Source organism: Vitis vinifera, chromosome 7, assembly GCF_030704535.1.
Source record: "Vitis vinifera cultivar Pinot Noir 40024 chromosome 7, ASM3070453v1".
NCBI classification, from domain to species: Eukaryota; Viridiplantae; Streptophyta; class Magnoliopsida; order Vitales; family Vitaceae; genus Vitis; species Vitis vinifera.
Genome location: NC_081811.1, coordinates 19,991,924 through 20,013,323, shown reverse-complemented (window position 1 = coordinate 20,013,323; position 21,400 = coordinate 19,991,924). Strand labels below are relative to the sequence as shown.

General features: G+C 30.8%; 2 protein-coding genes across 2 annotated transcripts; both read left to right on the top strand.

Moving 5' to 3' along the window:
* Positions 1 to 2,601: 2,601 nt before the first annotated feature.
* On the top strand, positions 2,602 to 4,424 carry LOC100241410 (uncharacterized). Its single transcript, XM_002264034.5, has 2 exons — positions 2,602 to 3,330; positions 3,886 to 4,424. The coding sequence occupies exons 1-2, from the start codon at positions 2,857 to 2,859 to the stop codon at positions 3,946 to 3,948; spliced, it is 537 nt and encodes a 178-aa protein (XP_002264070.1). The 5' UTR covers positions 2,602 to 2,856; the 3' UTR covers positions 3,949 to 4,424.
* A 12,622-nt stretch (positions 4,425 to 17,046) lies between these two features.
* Positions 17,047 to 20,225, top strand: LOC100256899 (probable sodium/metabolite cotransporter BASS3, chloroplastic). The gene is made up of 5 exons (XM_002263648.5): positions 17,047 to 17,533; positions 18,128 to 18,223; positions 18,322 to 18,628; positions 18,702 to 18,949; positions 19,749 to 20,225. The coding sequence occupies exons 1-5, from the start codon at positions 17,190 to 17,192 to the stop codon at positions 19,987 to 19,989; spliced, it is 1,236 nt and encodes a 411-aa protein (XP_002263684.2). The 5' UTR covers positions 17,047 to 17,189; the 3' UTR covers positions 19,990 to 20,225.
* The last annotated feature ends 1,175 nt before the right edge of the window (positions 20,226 to 21,400 follow it).

Genomic DNA, 21,400 nt, shown 5'->3' with positions numbered 1-21,400 from the left:
AGGTATAAAGGTTACTTTTAAGAATTTGAGGAATCACGATAAAGTGATTTTTAAACTAACCATCTATGAATGTTTTCTCAAACACTACTTTGTTTTGGTAATTATTTTCGAAAATGATTTTAAAAAAATAGGTTGCATTCAAATACCAACACTCTGTTTAATAATTATTTTTCAAAACAACTTTAAAAAATTAGTTTTTGAGAATCAGTATCGAAAACTTGTTTTTAATATTTTGTAAAACAAATGTTTATTTGAGAATTTAAAATGTATTTAACTATTATCTATGTTTTTCAAAATGAGTTTAAAGTATAAAACACTTGGGACCTATTTGGTAATTTATTTTAAAAATAGATTTTTAGAACAATTTTTTTTTGAAATTGTTTTTTGATATTTTGTAGAACAAAAGTTTATTTAAAAACTTAAAATATTTTTAATATTTTTAAAAATACATTTTATGTCTAGAACTTTATTTTTAATCATATATAAGTTTGTATAATTAATTTTTAAAACAACTCTCAAAAAATAAGTGAAAAAAATTAAAATATGTTATTTAAAAACATCATATTTTTTATTCTTAAGAACAAAAAATATAAAATAAATTTATAATTATCAAGCATGACATAAAACTGTTCTAGAAAATAGTTTTCAAACATACTCTTGTTTTTTATTTTTTATTTTCTAGTTGTTAAATGTTTTTTTTTCCTTCTACATAACAAAAAATTGCTTTCAAACAAGATTATCAAAGAAACATTAACTAATTCCTAATAAAAGTATTTGTAATAGAAAATATTACTTTATTTTTTATCTTATTTATTTAAAATAAAAAATAGGAAACATTCAAAGGCCAACTATCCAAAAAAAAAAAAAGTTACAAAGTAAAATCACTTTTATAATAATCATTTTAAATTAGGTAATTGTTACCAAGAATGACAATCAAACCTAGCTCATTGATGTAGAAAAAAAATATTTAATATATTGTATATCTAGCTTACCTTCTAAACTTCTTTTTAAAAATACTTTACAACCAACATGTTTACGTCTACTATGAGTAATGTATTTGCATTGGGAGTTCTATGTCCTTTACATTTAGAGGATCGAAACCTAATGACTTTCGAATCGAGAAAGATAAATTGAATAAATATAGTCTAAAGACATGATATTAAACCTAAATTGAGATTATTAGCCAAGAAGGATGGTAATAACGGGTTGGTAGTTTTCATCACTTTGTCTACGACATGGACATGATTCCAAAATTCAATCAATTTTTGGATCATCATTTTGGCAAAGAATTAGTTAGCAAAATTGTGGGCAATTATTAAGCTAGAGAATTGTTTATTACTTAATTTAGAGAGAACATGATGATTATGATCACATACCAACCCACCACCTTTCACATGCTTATCCTTCTTCTTTGGATGCTACTCCCCCTTGCATCATCCATCCCCCATTTTCTCTTGTATCCTTTTGTCGTCTGTGCTATCCCCACGTGCCTTCACCGGAGCGTGGGAGCTACTCTCCTTGTCCACCACCCACTACCTCCAACTTCCAACCACGTGCCAAAAAGATACTTCACTTTGGTTGCTTCACACCACTCCCATGGCTTTGTCCAAATTCTACATTAAAAACAAAAGGAAATTTTGGAGTTAAGAATTATTCTGATCATAATTTTCTTAATTTTTATTAGTTTTATTTAAATTTAAATTTTTAAAAAATTAATAAAATCATTAACGATATATATATTTTACCGGATCTATTTTATCGATTATATTTTATTCATGAAAAATATTTAAAAAAAAGATCTTTTGTGTTTGATTTTATCATTAAAAATATAAAAAAAATAAAATATATTTAAAATTCCTTAAAAATTCATATATTTTAAATTATATAATTTTTATATAACAGAGAAAAATAAGTAAAATAAATCTAAAAAAGCATATAAAAAATCAATAAAATTTAAACTTTTTATTTATTTTTTTTACTTTTTATTTCCTTCTATATTTTCTTTATATTTTATTTCCCTCAAATTTTTTAATATACGACAATTTTAAAAATTATATTTAACATTAAAACACTAATTTTTTTGCCTTTAAAAATCTTTTTCAAACCAAGTTTGAATTAACTAACTAATACACTATTTAAAACAACAATATAAAGACAAAAGAAATAGAATTATTTTCATGATAAAGACACAATGTGTGTCCATCTTATCATAAAAGGTATTTTTCTTAATAAATTCTATGAATTTGAATACAATAATGTCTTTATGTTACTATCAAATTGGAATAATTGTGACAAATAAGTTTACAAAATACATTATTGATTGTCAAATCTTTTATTACTCTCGTGACAATGGTGTACAATTGGAAATATAAACTCCGGTTGGTAATTATTTTTTAAAATAATTTTTAAAAATTGTCTTTTAATATTTTATATAACTTTAATGTTTTATAAAACAAAATTTCTTTTGAAAATTTGAAATATTTTTAATATTTTTAAATATGTTTTAAAAATAATCTTTATATCTAATATTTTATTTTTAATTATTTTTTTTTTAAAATAATTCCAATTTAAAACAAATTTAAAATTAAAGAGAGAGAGAGAGAGAGAGATGATAAGCACAAGGGCTTACCATGGGTAAAGGAGGGCCCCACAATTACACCGGTCACCACCAATAATTGATCATTCTCCTAATGATCCCTTCTGTATTCAAGCTGGCACCACTGTCTTCTCCTCCTCCTTCCCTACAAACACCACCTTCTTCTACTTCCTCCATTATCAATCCCCCATCTCCCTGTTAAACCCTAATCCCAACCCTATTATGTAACCACTTCCACCACTTCCACCACCTCCACCACCATGTTCTTCCATCTTTGCATAGCTCTCTCATCTTTGCTCCTCTCATCCTTCGCATCCCTCACTTCCTCATCAACTTCTGCTTCTCTCTCCATCTACGAAGTCCTCCGCTCCCATGGCCTCCCAATGGGCCTGCTCCCCAAGGGCGTCACCGACTTCATCATCGATGACAATGGCAGATTCGAGGTCTATTTGGATCAGGCCTGCAATGCCAAGTTCGAGAGCGAGTTGCATTACGATCGCAACGTTTCCGGCAGTCTGAGCTACGGTCAGATCGGGGAGCTGTCTGGGATTTCGGCGCAGGAGTTGTTTTTGTGGTTTCCGGTGAAGGGGATTCGGGTGGATGTGCCCAGCTCCGGGCTCATTTATTTTGATGTAGGTGTTGTCTTCAAGCAATTCTCGCTTTCTCTCTTCGAGACTCCGCCGAATTGTAAGGCAGTTCGTGGGGATGAGCGACCGGAAGAAAGCAATTTTGCGGTAAGCTGATTTGACTTTTTGCTTTTCTTTTGATCTTCAACTAAATGCCTTTGATTTTGAAAATTAAATGATGGAGTTGTTAAACTGTTAATTGAGCGGATTGGGTAATGCGTCAATAATGTGTATCAAATCCAAGGCTCTGTAACTATGTTGAGCATCCAGTTTGGTGTGCTTTTTTCTGGGCAACCAAATAGGGTGTGTTTCAGGATGTTCTAGTTTATATAGATTTCAATTTTCATTTCTTTCCTGGTTTTTAAGAAGCTATGTTTGCTTTTATGAAAAAATAGAGGGCTGGGCATTGTGGAGTGTTCTGTGTTAACTCAATGATAAGGTGTTTTTTCTAGCCAGCCAAACAGAGTGTTTTGCTGGATTGGTAATTTGAAATTCTGTGGATGTTGGATTTGTGGCAAGATGGAAATGGACCAGAAGTGTGCATTTGGTTGTACAAAGTTGGATTTTTACTTGGAATTTGAAAGTTTTTGAATTGTTTACATACATTTCAAATTCAAAACGGATCATCTGTGAAGTGGGAATCGTTTGCCTATTTGTATGCAGAATCTATCTGGAAAACTCCAATATCGATTTGATCAGGAAGATCTTGTAAGGGATGTTCTGTAGGGAATGCGGGTGAAGATGAGTGAAGTTGCACAGTTGCTCAATCACATAATGGGTTATCCATTCCCATCTGTACATGTCTTCAGAAAGTCCAGTTTAATGGGTCATATGCTTTCATCCACTGTGCTTGCTTGCGGTTTTTTTGGTGTATAGTGCAGAGTCTGCAAATTAGTTGAGCTAGCTTCTGTCAATGCAAGGGTGGCCAAAGAGGTTGGACTGAAAGGAAAGATGAGATACTTTGGCCATATCAAAATCATCAGTGGCTTGCCTACAGATGATGAAATGATACAGAGGCATCAGGTCGGGGTGATATCAGGTGATGAATCTGCCAAGTTCATTTTGTATGTTGAATTCATAGTATTATAGACATGAACATGGGTGCTGGGTCAAATTTATTTTTCTAGTTTCAGTGTTAGTTGATCAGAAGTATATATCCTTATGATGAAATGAATAAAGAATAAATGGCTCTATTTCCTTTATATTTTGTTCCTAAAATTGTTACATTATTTTTTAAGGGATTCCCCTTCTACTATCCCCTTTGCTTTTGCTTGGCTTCTTCTTGACATATTTTTCATTCACTCAATTCTGATTTTGGCTTCAGTTCTGTTGTGAGCATCATATTATGAACTGTAATAAGTTGAGTGGCAGACAAGAAAATGTATATATGCCACTTATTCAAGAGTGTATAGCTTTATTCTTTCTTTCCCTCATCATACGTTTATGAAGCGAAGTTTAAATAGTGTAATATCATAAGGAGATTTTCATTGCTGAATTTTGGTCAATAGGTCCCTGTTCTTGATGTTAAACATTAATGTGTATTCAAGCTAGTTATCATACGGTTTGGATTTCAAGTTTTGAAATGGAACATCTAAGGGCTCTGAAAAATGGTTCATGTTAATCTCATTTGTTACGACTTGAATTCTGAACCTGTGTCAACAGAAATTGCTTGTATAAATAGAAGAGTGCAGTAAAGTTTCTGCATGATGGGATTGTTGGGTCTCATTTGGATCTCTAGAAGTAACATTTCATGCTTCCTCATCATGTCTAAGAACATGATAATAGGAAAATTTATTTGTTCAAAAGTTTGTGTGATCTTTTCTCTTGGATTGTGAATCCATTTACATATGAGGTCAAGATTCAGATCAGAAAGTTTATCTTCAGTTGTGCTACTATTGATCTAAAACTGGCATTGATGAGAATGTAGGGGATGCAATGTTAAGAAACACAATGGACCAAACTCTTGAACTTGTTAAATCAGTAACCAGGACTAGAAATAGTTCTGCTTGTCTGCATATTCTGCCTGCTTTCAAACCTTGTGCTCAGTGGAATGGGAAAAACAAGATCAATTTTCTAAATGGAAATGCTTTCTACATAAGCTGAAAGGCTTTATATGTACTTTTCAGGATTTTCTCCCATCTCTTCAAGCTATCTGCTTCTAAAGTTGCCTCATTTCACCAACTAGGTGATCAAAACTTCATTTGCATCCTTTTGTTCCTTTTTCAAAGAAAAAGAATGATTTCTCTATCAAAGCTGTGTCAGACCAATTGTCATCATTTTCTTTTATCATCTCTTGTAGGTGAAACCTATTAAATGTTCTATTTGAATATGTAAAAGTTTCAGTGATGATTTGGACTTTGAAAAGAGTGATAGTCCCTTTTATCACTTGTTGCTCTAATAAAACTTGTTTCTCAAGTGGCAACCCATCATTAAGCCAAAACTCTTTTATCAATCTAGCTGTTGTTGAAAAAAATGGGAGCAACATAGAGGGTGCTATTGACGCTATTCCCTGATAAGAATAAGTTATCGCTATAGGTTGGAAAACAAGGAATTTTAGAACTTAGTAATGAGATGTTGCCAATTGGCCACATCTCAATATAATCTCCATAATACAAGATTTCAACATCTCTGTTAACATTCTTGGTTAGGTACTTCAGAACTAGGATAAAGTAAATACATATTATTAGTCTTTGTATCAATCTTCTAAAACCAATCAGGAGGTTGAACTGCACAAGGGCGTCTCTGATTTCACCTTCTTGATTTGCAAATTTAAAGCTAGCCATGTGGTGTCAAAGATAGATTTAGAAAGGGAGATGAATTATGCAACCTTCATTTAATGTTTCTAGATAATGGTGTAAGGTTAATGAATAAAATCATTGAAGAGTGACATCTTAAATATAAAGGCATTTTTTATCATATGCTGTGATTCAAAGGATCAAATGATTAGAAAATAATCTATTGGAATAAAAGAAATTAATAGAACAGTCCCTTGATGTCAAAACAAATTAATCAACAATTAAGAACAAAAGGATAATCAACAATTAAGAACAAAAGGAGGGTGAAAATGTTTTATGAAAAAAGAAAAAAGAAAAAAAAGGTTTGGGATCACATTTGTTGGTTAAACAACTTTGACCAAGGCAAATTCTCACTTATCACGTTTGGTTGGCCTGTTTAAGCCAGTTTTTAGACTATTGGTTTATCTATTGGAAACTCAACTCAAGTCTGCTGAACTCAGCAAAGCCATGTCACTAAATGGATTGGTGTTATACTGAGGTGAGTTTATGCCCTTGATAGGTCAATGCAAAATGAAAGTGAAATGGAGAAACTAATATTCTAGGTTATTTCAGAAGAGCAATCTTTACAGGCACTCTATAACACAGCAAATTTTGCAAAGCTCCACAACTCCTTGATGATGTGGCTGAATCAATTATTATTATTAGTATGGAATTTCTATGTAAGGCTGCCCTTGATGTAAAAATAACAATGACCACCATTCAGCCTACAGCAATAATTCTTTCAGTTAATGAAAGGCTTCCATTGTCACAGGTGGTATGGTCATTTTAGTTTTTAAATCAAGGTTAGAGCCATATGGGAATCCCCTAGAGTAAAAATTGATTTAATCACATCCACAATGAGTTCCAATAAGTTTTTGCTATTGTAGAAATTGCCTTTTATGGTACATATGGAGACACTTTTCTGCCATTATCTATAGATTTTGCTCTCTTTTTAAATAAGTGATATTTTATCAACCACATGGTCTTTCTCTCTCCATTTCCTTTCATTTTAAATTAACCTACCTGTGAAAATTTCATCTCTAAGTGAGTTCAATGACCTTTTATGTATGCTAATTCCAACAAAGACACATTAGTGCATAATGTTTGCCATATTACGGTGCTGCTGAACCAAAAAACAACCATAGCAGCAGGAGAGACTTGAACTCAAGACCTCTAATTAACCTGTTTTCTGACATTATATTAGGTTACCAACTTTCTTAAACTTAAATTGGTTGAATATGGGCCCACAGTATATATCAACCTAACACAATTGAAACCAGTGGAGGTCTCAAAGGAAGTGATGCGAAGTGATGCAGGCTGTGATCAACGCCTCTTTATCAGAACTGAGAAACAGTCATGGCAATGACCGGAAGTGCAGGTCCCACTGTCAAATTGGTGACAGCCACTAATTCCATTTACATGTACTTGTTTCCAAGTCCTTTGAAAATTTTACTTAAACAGCATGTTGCTTAGTTTTCTTCTGGTTTTGGTCAAATTGTGTCACTCTGAATAAGCTCAAAGCTCAAATAAAACTTTTTTTTTTGGGTTCTATTTGTATGTTTAGAAGAAAGATTTCGTCTTCAAAATCATCCTGCACTGCTTCTTCTGCAAAGGACACACACTGTCTGGTCATCTTTGAAATCTCTTGTGGCCTAATTAGGTAAGCTGTAAGCTACATTTATCCTTCTCTTGTGTACTCCAGAGTTTCAGGGAAAATCGTGACTTTCTGACTGTGATCATATTTCTTCTCCTTGGTAGAAGATGATAATTGAATCCTTGATACAAATAGAATAAAAAATGGAAAGCCATTAGAAAGATTGTGGAAGATGATTTTAATATAAAGGATTTTAGGAAGAATACCACATCCTTGGTTTTTCTGGTCTATTCTAGTTTTCAAGACATTATTTTGTATACAGCTGTAACTGCATCCTATACTATTTGAAGGAGATGTATCAGATTTCAAATTTGGAAAGTTTGTATCTTTTGAGACATCTGCATGTTACTTGATGATTTCCTCTTAGTTGTAGGTTCTTTTTCTGTATTCAGGATTATTCTAGGCTTTTATTGTTTCTTTATTTCATTATGAGGTTTCTCCCTGCTATTATCAGTTACTTATATAGCCAGAGCTTTTGCAAACTTCGAGTGAAATGTTATAAATTAATGCAAAAACAATTAAATCCCTTAAACTCAAGTTATTTGCTTTGGCTGGACTCAAAGCAATGGAAACAACTTCTGAAATTGAATCCCGCTTCCACTGTTACCATTTCTGTGCTTATGGGAAAGATTTCTGCAAATTTTGCGCAAACCTGCTTATTGAAATGATATTTTCATAGCAGGGAAGTGAAATCTTGAGGCTCATTCTACCTTCATTAATGTGTGTGTACTAGTTTGTTTGTAATTGCATTGAGTCCTCTCCAAACTAGTACCTTGCATTATGTTTCCCATCTTTTTATGGCCATGTTTTCCTGTTTCTTCCCATCATATTTCCTGGATCCTCATTTCAAATTGGTTACTACTGTTCAATGGGAATCAGCAATCAGTATATGTCAAGATGTGACAAATTTTTTATAACATTGTCAACATGTCCTAATATCAGAAGTGGAGCCAATGGCATACATGCTCTAGTAGAGATGCCACTCTTTTTACTTGAAGTGACCATCAAAATCCACTTGGCGGAATTTTCAATGTTGTACAATGTGCTGGATGTGCTACACACTTCAAAGAATATGTTCTTGGATAACCACTAGCACAAAGGGTATCTGAGTCCCACTATGTGCTCGCCTACTTTATTTGACTGGATATTGTGTGTTTGAAATTGGAGTGCATTTACTGATGAGTAATTAGGTTGTATCGATTTCTGTGTACACTTACATTTGCATTGAAGTGGCATGTCAATACCCAAAATGATATTCTGCATGCTTAGTGTTGCACAGGGTCAAACACTAAATTAGGAATTCTGTTTCATATAACATTTTCACATGTTTGAGGCTGAACTACACTCATGATGAGTATAGGTTGTATTCATTTGTTAAACATGGAATGCAAGAACACTGACATAACCTCAAGATGAAACAAGGAGCAACCACCTGGTGCTGGCCTGAAAATGATACTCTGCATGCTTAGACGTTGTTGAAACCGGGTGAAACACTGAATTAGGAGTTCTGTTTCACATGACATGTTGGGCTATAAGGTTGTCAACCTTACCAGGCTGTGTGTTTGGGACTGAACTGTACTAAATGACGTGTAATTAGGTTGGATTGATTTGTTAAATGTGCCATGGAATGACACTGGCATAGCTTCCTTTAGATGAAATGAGGCAGCAACCTGCTGTCAATACCCAAAAAATGATATTCTGCCTGCTTAGGCATTGTTGCTGCTGGGTAAATGCTAACTTCGTAATTCTGCTTCATATAACATTCTTGACTATAAGGTTTTCAACTTTATTTGACTGGATTTTTGTGGGTTTGCAGCTAAACTGCGCTCACATGGTAAGTAGGTTGTATTGATTTGTTAAACACAGCATGTAATGACACTAGCATAGTGTGAGATCTTTCATATTGGTTAGGGAGAGAAGTTCCTAACAATATACATGTAGTGAATTCCTTTTAACTATCTAAAAACATATTCCAAAGCTGAGCAGACCTTGGCTTAAAGTGGATAATATCCACGGAGGGAGCAAGTTCTTACAAATGTAACAAATGTTATCTAAGTCACTCCCTAGTCGAGTGTGGGAGAATCTAGTCCTACAAGGGATGTCCATTCCCCGCAATCTCATAGGATACCATGAGGACGCCATGCTTACATGAAGGATGATTAGGAGATCCCACATTGGCTGTAGAGTATGATAAGAAATTTTTGCAGTGAATACTTGATGCCGTGGTGACTGTGTTTTGATTTGTCAATAGAATCACTTTGTAAGATCTCTTTTAGAAGTTAGTTTGAAGCTCACAGGTTTTTTCTTTAGAGAAGAAAAAGGTGCTTTCCTTTTTGCCCTGAAAGAAGGAAGAAAGAATCAGTATCTTAGTATGTGCTGCTGTCACACTTCACAGGATCATCACCCTTTTCAATGAAGGTCAACTGCTTTTTATATAGTCTTATTTTTAGGGTACCAAGTTATAATCCTAGTTTGGGAACTTTTTAAACTTTAAAAGCAGTCATTTGAACATCATTTAAAGGCCTTCAGGTAGAACTTCAGGTAGACTTAAAAGATGGGGTTTTTTTTTATACTGAAAATCAAAAAAATCTTAAACTTTATGTAAGGATATTATTATCAATTTATTTTCTTTTCCATTCTTATTCTTATTGTTACTAAATATTCAAATAAAAATAAATAATCATTCTGATAGGGGAAATGATGATTGAAGAATTGACCTTGGGATGAAGTGTACAAGGCCAAAGATGGTTAGACCCTACTTTAAGCCTTAGAATGAGTAAAGATCTCAGGATGGTTAAGTCTCATTGTGATGGTTGAAAAAGCCTTGGGATCCTTGGGATGGATGTCTTATGGGATGGTCAAACCCACCATCATGGCCAGGACCTATTATAAGTCTTAAGTTGAGTCAAAGACCATGTGATAAGTATGTTTAAGGAATGATTAAACCTCATGATGATTGTGAATGATTATGGCATTTAATCTTGGAAGGATAGGATTAACTTTATTTCATTAGCAACTAATCACTTTTCAAATTATATGATTAAGGTAACATTTGTCTTTTCGTATGAAATCTGAATATATTTGAATTTGATTTTAGTTTAAATAGGACATTTTTTTATTAGAGTTTGAATATTATTAATTGTTAAGTTGTTTGTTTTTAGTAATGAGTTTAAGTGTTAAATTTATTTAATTTTACATGTTTAAATTAATACTTTTTTCAAAATCTGTGCCTTTAAATTTATGTGTTGTGATTGAAATATGTATTCTAGTATCGAAATTAATTCATTAGTTTTCGGATTTTTAATTTGGGAAAGAACATCAATTCCCTACAAAGAGTAGCTATTTCCAACTTTTTATTTTTCAAAATTAGTTGAAATTATGACTCTAATAGATAGTTTGATAAATATGATAAAATAAAGTTGTTAATACAAGGATTATTGCGACTTAACAAACTTAAAGGCTCAAAAAGACAAAAGAGAGAAAATGATTTATTTATTTATTCATTAAGATAAAAGTAAATAAAAAGAAAAAAGAAAAAAAAAACATTTTTTCTAGACAAAAAGTAATAAATTAAAAAAAACAACTTAAAAAAAAGACTTAAATTCTAAAATTAGTTGATTTAAGATTTAAGTTAAAAACACAAACAACGACTTCCATCTATTTTTCTAACAATCATTCATAGTATTACATTTTGTTAAAATGCTCTACAAATTAAAAAAAAAAAAAGTTACACATTGAGGGGTTGTTTGATAAAACTTAGTATTTATTATTTAATAACTTAAGTTAATTTTAAGTTAAATTATATTTAAGTTATTAACTTATAGTTTATTATTTAATTCGTACTTTAAATATTAGGACAAAAAAGTCAAGTAACAATATAGGTTGTGGATTAATAAAAGAGATCGTATAAGTAATTAAGATAAATAAAGATAAAAAGATTAAATAAAAATATAAATTTAAGAATAAGTTAGTTGTTTTTAACTTTAAGTCATATTATTAAGTTGTTTTATTAAATATATTTAATTTATTTAATAATTTAAATTAAATTATTAAATCATTTTAACTTATTAAGTTAGTCTACCAATAACCGTTACATATAAAAAAATATATATCTCTATTTCATTCCAATATTCCTATGTTCTAAAAGGCAATTGCAATCAACTTTTCCATATTTTATTTCATTTAAAAAAAAAAAAAAATTATAAATGGTCCCAATACCAACCGTAAAGTCAATATCAGAAAATGACTGCACTAATATCTTTTTGCTGGATGAGGTTAGACTAAATTCCACATAGGTACATCTATTGAGTACATCCTATTCCATCACTATCAAATTTGCTTTTCAATTTTTTTCATCCACTATTCCTAATTTTACATGTAAAGGACTTTTTTTTTTTTTTTTTCCTTTTTCACAATTTTTTTTTTCAAAACGCAATTTGAAAATTAAAAATGTAATTAAATTATTTACTTTAAATACTTAAACCCAAAAAATATCACTTGATTGATGTAAATTCATTTATGTTACGTTTGGTTCCTAGGAAATTTAGACAAAAAAATATAAAGAAAAAAAATAAAAAATAAAAAAAAAAGAAAAATAAAAATTTTAATTAAAATTAATAAAAAAAAATTATTCAAAAAGAACCATGGTAGAAATACATTAAAAAAATATTTTGGGTTAATTTCATTTACACCCAAGGTTTAGTATAAATGCATTTAGTCATCATTGATTTCAAATTTCACTTCTTGTTGTACATGCAAATGAAATTTTAATTAATAAAATTAATCCAAATTATTTTTTAATAACTAATTTAAAAAACATTGAAACTTGGCCTTGGATTTTTTTCTTGTATTTCTTGTTGGTCCACATAATAGGACAAAGCTGCAACTATCTTGCACGTGGATCACCAATATGAGCCTTTGGTTTAATCGATGGATTCTTTGCTTTCATGAAAGAAAATCTATTTTTAACCATTCGTTCAAGTCATGAATGTATATCCATTGATGATGGCTCACAACCTACATTTGCCATGTTGACTTGTGGTGTTTGGAGAGTGATAGATTAGAAAATGAATGCTTTTAGAAATTATTTTCATAAATTTTAAAAATAATTTGGAGTGATTCTTGCATCAATATTTTATAAGTATTTTTTTTAAATTATTATTATTTATTATACATCATATAATTAAAAATAATATTGAAAGCACATTCTTTTGTTCATATTCAAATTCTATATTTTTTTAAAAAAATAAAAAATTATTTCTAAAATTAATTTTTATAATTAATTGTTTTTTTTTTTTTCCTTTTTCATGTCACCTCAAATCAACACCATAACCCTTGTTCAACCTCTTATAAGTTGAACTTAACTTAGAAGGATCCACTTGAATGAACTTTTGAAAAGGTTAAAGTCTTTTTAAAAAAAAAATAAAAAAATAAATTAAACTCAATAAGAGCTTGTATGCATCTTAGGCTAATTTTATTTAAAAAGTTTATAATTTTAAAGAAAACTAAAAAAAAACTAATATGAAAGTCTTAATATAACTTTAACAATACTAACATTACCCATTCAAAATTGTGATTTTGGCTTTAATTTTAGGGTTATTTGATTAAAAGGGCTTTTAAAAACTCAAAATTTGAAATTTAATCCTTCATTTTTTTTGGTCTCATTTTGATAAAAAATACCTTTACATTTTATTTATTTATAAAAATATTCATTTATTTTAAAATCTACATATAAATACTTGAAATGATAAATAACATTAATGTTCAAAATGAATTATTTTTCAAAATATATATATATACATGAGGATGATTAAATTCATAAATTTAAGGATTATTTATATATATATATATATGAGGATGATTAAATTCATAAATTTAAGGATTATTTCATCATTTTAACTAATTAATTATTAATTTTATCTTTTAATTAAACTAAAAAATCAAAAACTATCCCAAATGACGTCGAAAAGCTATTTTGAATTGTTTTTATTTTTCTTTCACTTTACTATTGTTATTTTTTTATTTTTTTATGAAGCATATATATATAACTCAAATTCCTCCAATGACAAAGAGTTGAACCAACTATTCCATCAAATGATATTGAGCATGTTTTCCATCTTTTCTCCATAAATAAGTGGACTATTTCTTTGCAAAATTGTGCTCATATTTAATAATTCAACCAAAATCTCTTTGTTAGTTGAGGGAAAATCCTTACGAATCGGAAGTTTTTGAGGGATATATCCAAAGAGAATTGGATTATGAATAAAATAATAACAACAAAATAAAATTTTAAAATAATGATTATATACTTAGAAGTAGAAGGAAAACAAAAAAATAATGATGTGAAAATATAATAAACAGTCAGAAAAAATGTTATTATTTATGGAAAATGTTATTAATACGTGGAAAAGATATGTTGCAAAAGAATTAACTCAAAGAGATTTTATATGAAAAACGTGTCAATGATTCCCAAAAATAATTTTCTCTTTTTTAAAAACATGTTTAACTACCACAAAATAGAAACCACTCAATAATTTTTTATTATTAAAAGCAATATATATATATTGAAAATATATTTGAGTTGAATGAGACAAATATAAAGAATATTTGAAAATAAAACACTATAAAAAATTTATTTTTTAAAAATATTTAATTGAAAACAATTCAAGTTTTAAAATAAATTTTTATTCTACAAAATGTCAAGACCTTGATGATTGTTTTTAAAAGCAGTTCTAAAAAATAATTTTTAAGAATAGTTTGTTAAAAACTGTTTTGTATTGTTTTGCAAAATAAAAATTTGTTTCGGAACTTAAAATTTTTTAACTTCTTTTTAATATTTTTATATATGTTTAAAAATTATTTTTATGTCTAGAATTTTATTTTTAATTATTAAATATAATTGTATAATTATTTTTTAAAAACAACTCCCAAAATATAAGTGAAAACAATTAAAAACAACTAAAAGATATTATCTAAAAACACCTTATTTTTTGTTTTTGAAAATAGAAAATAGAAACAGTTTTTAGTTATTAAACATGTTTTTATTTTTTTATTTTAAAAAATAAAAAACTGTTATGAAAAAGAGTTTTCAAACGAGTCCAAACAACTATTTTCAAAATCTATTTAAAAAAATTGTTTTTCGAACACATGTTTTTGGTATAAATGCAAGTTCCATCTCATTATACTTCTATTCTATCATGAAAAATGAAGGATTGAAAATGAAAATTATATGATATCAAATCACCATTACAAAATTTAAAAAAAAAAGGAAAATGAAACTTGTATGGATTGTATTAATATTATATTTGATTTTTTTAATTGGAATTCGTATTTTTAAAATTAAGAACAAATTCAATGTGTTATAAAATGGTATTAAAAAAAAGAAAAGAAAAAACAAGTCAAACCTTAAGTAGGGATGACAATGACAATCATATGAGTTCGAGGTGAGTGATCCCATTCCATCCAGTTTAATTTTTTATTATTAATTTTTTTTAATTATATTATAAATAAAATAAATAAATATTATATAATTTTTTTTACAATTTTTATAAGAAGTAAATATTTTTATTTCAAAATATTTAAAAAATTATATTATATTTTATTTAATTATTTGTAAAAATAAATGGGGGTCCCAAACTCAAGTAAGTCGACCCAAATTTAAACAAAATTTACCAACTTCACCCATCACCATCCCTGGCCATCTCCGACTCCAAGCACCAAGTTGTTATCTTGTTTGGCGCACACATAGAGGGTTTGAAGAGAAACTGTAAAAGCAGAGTGGCTTTTTTGTACATGCAACAAGCACTTGGCTTCCTCATGCACTGTCAGTCACCCTCTCCACTGCTTTACTCAGAGAGAGTCAGAGAGGAGAGACCCAAGAAAGAAACAAGCAAAATGACCAACACTTGGCTTCCTCATGCACCATCGGTTACCCTCTCCACAGCTTTACTCAGAGAGAGAGAGAGAGAGAGAGAGAGAGAGAGAGGGAGAAACGGAAACCCAAGAAAGAAACAAGCAAAATTACCACCACCCACTGACTCTCTTTGGACGCTTCCTCTCACAACTCTCAAGTTTCAACCCCTATTACTTTGATTTTGTTTTTTTCTTTAACTAAATTTCCCATTTACTCTCCATAATTCCCTTCAACTCCTCCCCCAATATTTTGCTTTGCTTTCACTTGTGTCCTCTTCATACCCCCAATTATACCATAATTCCACTTTTGCCCACACCATGGGTACAAAACAAAAAGTTTGGAGTCCATCTGATTTGATTTGATTGTACTTTAAAATATTTTCTAATATTTGAAAATGTTCCCCTCCTTTATTGCCACATGTTTGACAAAGTTTAAGAAATCATATTTAAAACTTTGGAGAATTACCTAAAATAACCCTTGGAGTAGCACTTCATTGCTAATTTTTTTGGAAATTATTTTTTTATATTATATATTCTATTTTTAAAAACATTTTTTTTGTCATTTATATCCAAGTATTTTCTTGGATGACAATGAAAGATTAGTTACAAGTTAGATGTCAAAAAGAATTCATTAAGGAAACTACAAAGTGAAATGACTAAAGTCATTCGACTTGACCCATGATGATGTTATGGAACATGGCTCACTTTTAAGCCACAAAATGAAAGTATACTATTCATTGTTTGAATTCCAATCATCTTTTATCTTTTTCCCATCTAAGTAACTCCATAATTTTACTAAAATACCCTTATCGAAATAGTACTCTTATTTTTTTAAAATAATAGAAAATTTTAAAATTATTTAAAAGGCTGGGGTTTTTATTGGTTGGATTTAATCCCTTTGTAATTTTAATTTAATCCCCAAAACTTTTCATGTTATGTTGAAAAGTGACAATAAATTGAAAGTGGTCATATGGCCTCATTTTATTTTATTTTTTAAATTTTTATATTAAAATGCCATTTATTTATATTTTGATTTTATTTTTTCTTATTGAAATTGAGTCACATTAATGACTCAATTAAAAGTCTTAACTAGTATTAGAAAAGGATAAATATATTTAAAAAATATATATTTTTTAAATATCATAAAAAGAGTGGGAAAAAGAAATATTATGGGGAAAAATATTTTTAAAATATTTTCCTTAGATAAAAATGAGAAAAATCTAACAAAAATATTTTCTTAATTTAATTTTTTCTCTCTCTATTTCTTGGACAGGCAAATAAGAGATTTCTTATGTTTTCTGTCTTTTTTTTTTTTTTTTTCAAATTTATAAGAATTAATGGCATAAATTTCTTAGTTGATAGAGGAAAAATAGAAAAAGAATATAGAAAAGAGGTGGGGATGTAATGTAAATACGGAAAAAGAAGAGGGGCAAAGTGCAAAACAAAACATTGAAGGTGAATAGGTGGACAAACCACCGAAGGGAAACGCTGGGGCAGGAGCCCATATCATATCTTCATACCCACCCTCCAATCCCCTCCCTATATAAATCTTCCACCACTTCCATCTTCTCCGATGAGAGAAAATCCTCCCATTTTACTCAACACTCCTGTCTCTCCCCACAGACTCAATGGCAGTCACATCCCGATTCCTCTCTCTCCCACCTCCCACAACCCCCACCGCAACGAAGCCCACCATTTTTTCCATCGCCCCAACCTCCATATCCATCCCCACAAGAAGAAGAAGGTCACCAGTTCCAGCCATGGCGTTTGCCTGTTCTACCACCTCTTTTATTGGCAGAGTGGGGTTCCATAGACGAGAGGGCAATGTTTCAATTCTCTCTTTTGGGATAAACCCAGGCCCCATTTCTGAAATTCCCACCACTGACTCTTCCCAGCTGTTGTCTGCTCTGCTTCCCTTCGTTGTTGCCGCCACTGCTGTTGCTGCTCTCGCTCAGCCTTCCACCTTTACTTGGTCCCTCACGCAACTCCTCTTTCTGAATTCAATTGATTTGAACGTCATGGAAAATTTCTAAGTTTCTTTGCACAATTCTCATTTCTTTTCCATTTTTTTTAAAGACTCAAAATCACCATTTTTATTTTATTTTATTTTATTGCTATTTTATCATCAGCTCTTTTAGTATTATTTTTTGTTTTTGGGTAAAAATCTAGTTTATGCTGATTGTATTTTTTTAATAATCTTTTTTTCAAGTTACAGAATATGATGTCATTAGCATGCTTCATAAACACTTCCATGCTGCTTTTTATTTTTATATTTTTTTTAAAGATTTTATTTATTTTTAATCTTTTCAAATTTCCATTCGCTTCTGCTTTGCATGTTCCTTTCGGTTCCACCCAGGTGACTTTTCCCCCTTCAATTTTGATGTTTTTAAATTCAAAATTTAGCAGGTTTGATGAAAACCAACAATTTTGTTGGGCTTTGCTTGTGAGGGATTTATTTTTATTTTCAGTTGCATAAGCACTCTACATAATTCAGTCATATAAGTATATACATATTTTTTGGATTTTTGTAAGTAACAGAGGAGCTTGGATTTCAACTTGTGGGCAGGGTATCAAGGGAATTGTATGCACCTGCACTTGGTGGGATAATGCTGTCAATTGGGATTAGGCTGTCCATTGATGACTTTGCTCTTGCATTTCAAAGGTAATTTCTTTTATATATTCATGTCTTCTTTGGATTTACTTGTGATGGTTGTTGAATATGCTGCCAAATTTATGTACTTTCTTTTGTATCCATTGCAGACCTTTACCACTATCTATTGGGTTTATGGCACAGTATGCGTTGAAACCTGCCCTTGGAGTGTTGATAGCAAGGGCATTGGGGATGTCCCAGCTGTTCTATGCCGGTTTTGTTCTCACTGCCTGTGTTGCAGGGGCTCAGCTCTCTAGCTATGCCAGCTTTTTGAGCAAAGGGGATGTGGCATTGAGCATTCTCCTAACCAGCTCCACCACCATCGCTTCAGTGCTTGTTACCCCTCTTTTAACTGGCCTGCTGATTGGGTCTGTTGTTCCAGTTGATGCAGTTGCCATGTCAAAGTCGATATTGCAGGTAGTGAATTGTTTGGATCAATTAGGTGTCCGTTCCTCAAATGGTTTTGTCATAATTTGGAGTTTTTTGGCAGGTTGTTCTTGTTCCGGTCACTCTTGGTCTTGCTCTCAACACATATGCAAAACCGGTTGTGAATTTACTTCGGCCTGTGATGCCTCTTGTTGCCATGGTTTGTACCTCACTGTGTATTGGAAGCCCTCTTGCAATAAATAGGAGCCAAATTCTGTCTGCAGAGGGTCTCCGTTTGGTTTTCCCGGTATTGGCATTTCACACAGTGGCATTCACTGTGGGATATTGGGTCTCCAAAATTCCAATTTTCAGGTAGTTCCATATTTCTTATCATGCCTTGTGTTGGAATTGATGAGAAGTCGACTCTTGCTTTCATTTTCAGGAATACCCGTCATAATTATTAGTTTGCTAATTGGCTAATGTCCATGCCTAGATGAATGTGATGATACTTCAGTGTAGACACTTAATATTTTTGTGCATCATACCATTGAGAAATTGGATTTGGTCTTTGCTGAAGTCACATTCAAGGCATGTTGTGCTCCCTTGCTAGTTTAGATGGAGAAGGGGAGAGATGGACTTGTTAGTTCAAGTCTATGAAGCCATACCATTCTTTGGAAACATGAAGATGAATGAATGTTGCAAGTCTTCTCCTCCTTTTCGACTTTTTTTTTTTACGTTTGGGCTAGAATATATATATCTATGTAGTCTGAGAAAAAAACTCTGAAATTTTGACTGCAGCGTGCTGAGAGTACACAATACCTGGGTAATTCTCATACATTTACTGACTGCCTTATATCACCCTTCTGAACTTGTTGCTTTTGGAACTTGCCTCTGCATCTAAACCCGCCCTGCATTGGGCAAGGCAATTCACCATCTAATTCTGCTCAGAGAATTTTGGATTAGGCATCTCCATTTCCGGGCTTTTGTGGTTTTTCACTCGTACTATGAACACAGATCGAGATTGTCTTCAAATCTCTAACCTCCTCAATGCCTTTCATTTCGCTTTTCCTTCTCAATAGTAGAACTGATACCAGAATTGAAGTTTTGAGTGATCATATTTCATCATTGACTTGTATCTTTGAACCTGATGACCGATGTGGATCTTGTGCAGGCAAGAAGAAGAAGTTTGCAGGACAATTTCTCTGTGCACGGGAATGCAAAGCTCGACCCTAGCAGGGCTTCTTGCAACCCAGTTCCTTGGAGGCAGTCAGGCTGTTCCACCAGCCTGCTCCGTGGTCGCCATGGCTATCATGGGCCTTAGTCTTGCCTCTTTCTGGGGTAATGGTGGCCGAATCAGGGATCTACCGTCCCTGCTTCTCCCACAAACTGGTTCCACTGTGGAGGCTCAATGAAGGGTGAAGCAACTAGTAAGAGCATTTTGAGGGACTAGAACATGCGGTAACTCTAGATATAATATCATATACAGAGGAGGGTAGGAGGATACAGAAGGCAGAAAGTAGGGGAGAGCTAAACAGTAGTTAGTCGTATAGTTAGAAGAGCTCTTTCCATCAGCCACAGCTCAATGTTGCTACTCATGTATATAGGACAAGGAGGAAGATATTTAACAGATAGTTAAAGATGGCTCACATATGATATGAGTCCTGCTTTCTTCTCTTGCCCTATATTCACACCATTATCAACTCTGATAACATTGCCAAAAAAAAGAAAAAGAAAAAGAAAAAATCCTAAGGCATGCTCTGATTTGGAAGGAGTTCTTTGATTCTGGGTCAACAATAAACTTGGTTTAGGCAGCATAATAAGTGATCAGAGGCATGGTGCTTGGATTGTTTAGTTTATGCTTCATACAATGCCACAAGTGTAAACAAGGATGAACATATCAATAAATATAGATATATCGGTACTTGAATTTTATAAATATATTGAAAATATCGATGAAGTGAAAATTGTTTAAAATTTATAAAAATGTTTGAAAAAACTTTAAAAAATGATAAAAATATCGATACACAGATATATCAATACTTAGATTTTAAAGATATAAAATATGAATTTTGGAAGTACTTAGAACTATAATAAGAAATATTTGATATCATTTAATGAGAATAATTTATACATATTATATGACAATAGTCTTTTAGTACTAAAATGAATATTATTGTGGTTCCATTATGAAGGGATCTTTTTGTTGAAGGGATTGATAATACTAGTTATAAGTACGAATATATCATGTATAAATTTATGACATTAATAATAATATGTCTAACTTGAAAATATATTTAACATTAAAATTATAATATATTTAAATTCAAATGTATTTAATGATGTAAAATAAATTATGATACATATATATATTTTTTTTAATATTTATATTCGTTATATTTAATTATCATATAAATGATATAAAAAATAATTATAATGGTAGTCTTATATTTTTGGTAATCAATTAAATATAATTTAAAATAAAATAATTAAAATTAATTTCTTTTATTAAAATATTCTTTTAATATTAAAATTATAATTTATTTTAATATAGTAATATTAGTCAACTTTACTTTTAATATTAAAGTTAATTTTTAGGATTTTTTTTATAAAAAAATTGTAGCATTATTAGTCAACTTTAATTTTAATTGAGTGGATTCAAAATTCAAATAATAAAATTTGGCAAATAAAAACCCAACTAAACCCTTCGATTCCGATTTCCATCTACACCACCTTTTTATTTTATTTTATAATTTTAATTGAATAAATTCAATAATAAAATCAGCTTATTTGATTTCCTTGTATACCATGTCATAAGAAGTATAG

Excerpts from the sequence above, each read along its gene's own strand:
- LOC100256899 (XM_002263648.5), top strand. The coding sequence starts at position 17,190 with ATGGCAGTCACATCCCGATTCCTCTCTCTCCCACCTCCCACAACCCCC. Across the intron at positions 18,629-18,701 it reads TGTCAAAGTCGATATTGCAG|GTTGTTCTTGTTCCGGTCAC; the intron begins GTAGTGAATTGT and ends GTTTTTTGGCAG. Across the intron at positions 18,950-19,748 it reads TCCAAAATTCCAATTTTCAG|GCAAGAAGAAGAAGTTTGCA; the intron begins GTAGTTCCATAT and ends GATCTTGTGCAG.
- LOC100241410 (XM_002264034.5), top strand. The coding sequence starts at position 2,857 with ATGTTCTTCCATCTTTGCATAGCTCTCTCATCTTTGCTCCTCTCATCC. Across the intron at positions 3,331-3,885 it reads CGGAAGAAAGCAATTTTGCG|AATCTATCTGGAAAACTCCA; the intron begins GTAAGCTGATTT and ends ATTTGTATGCAG.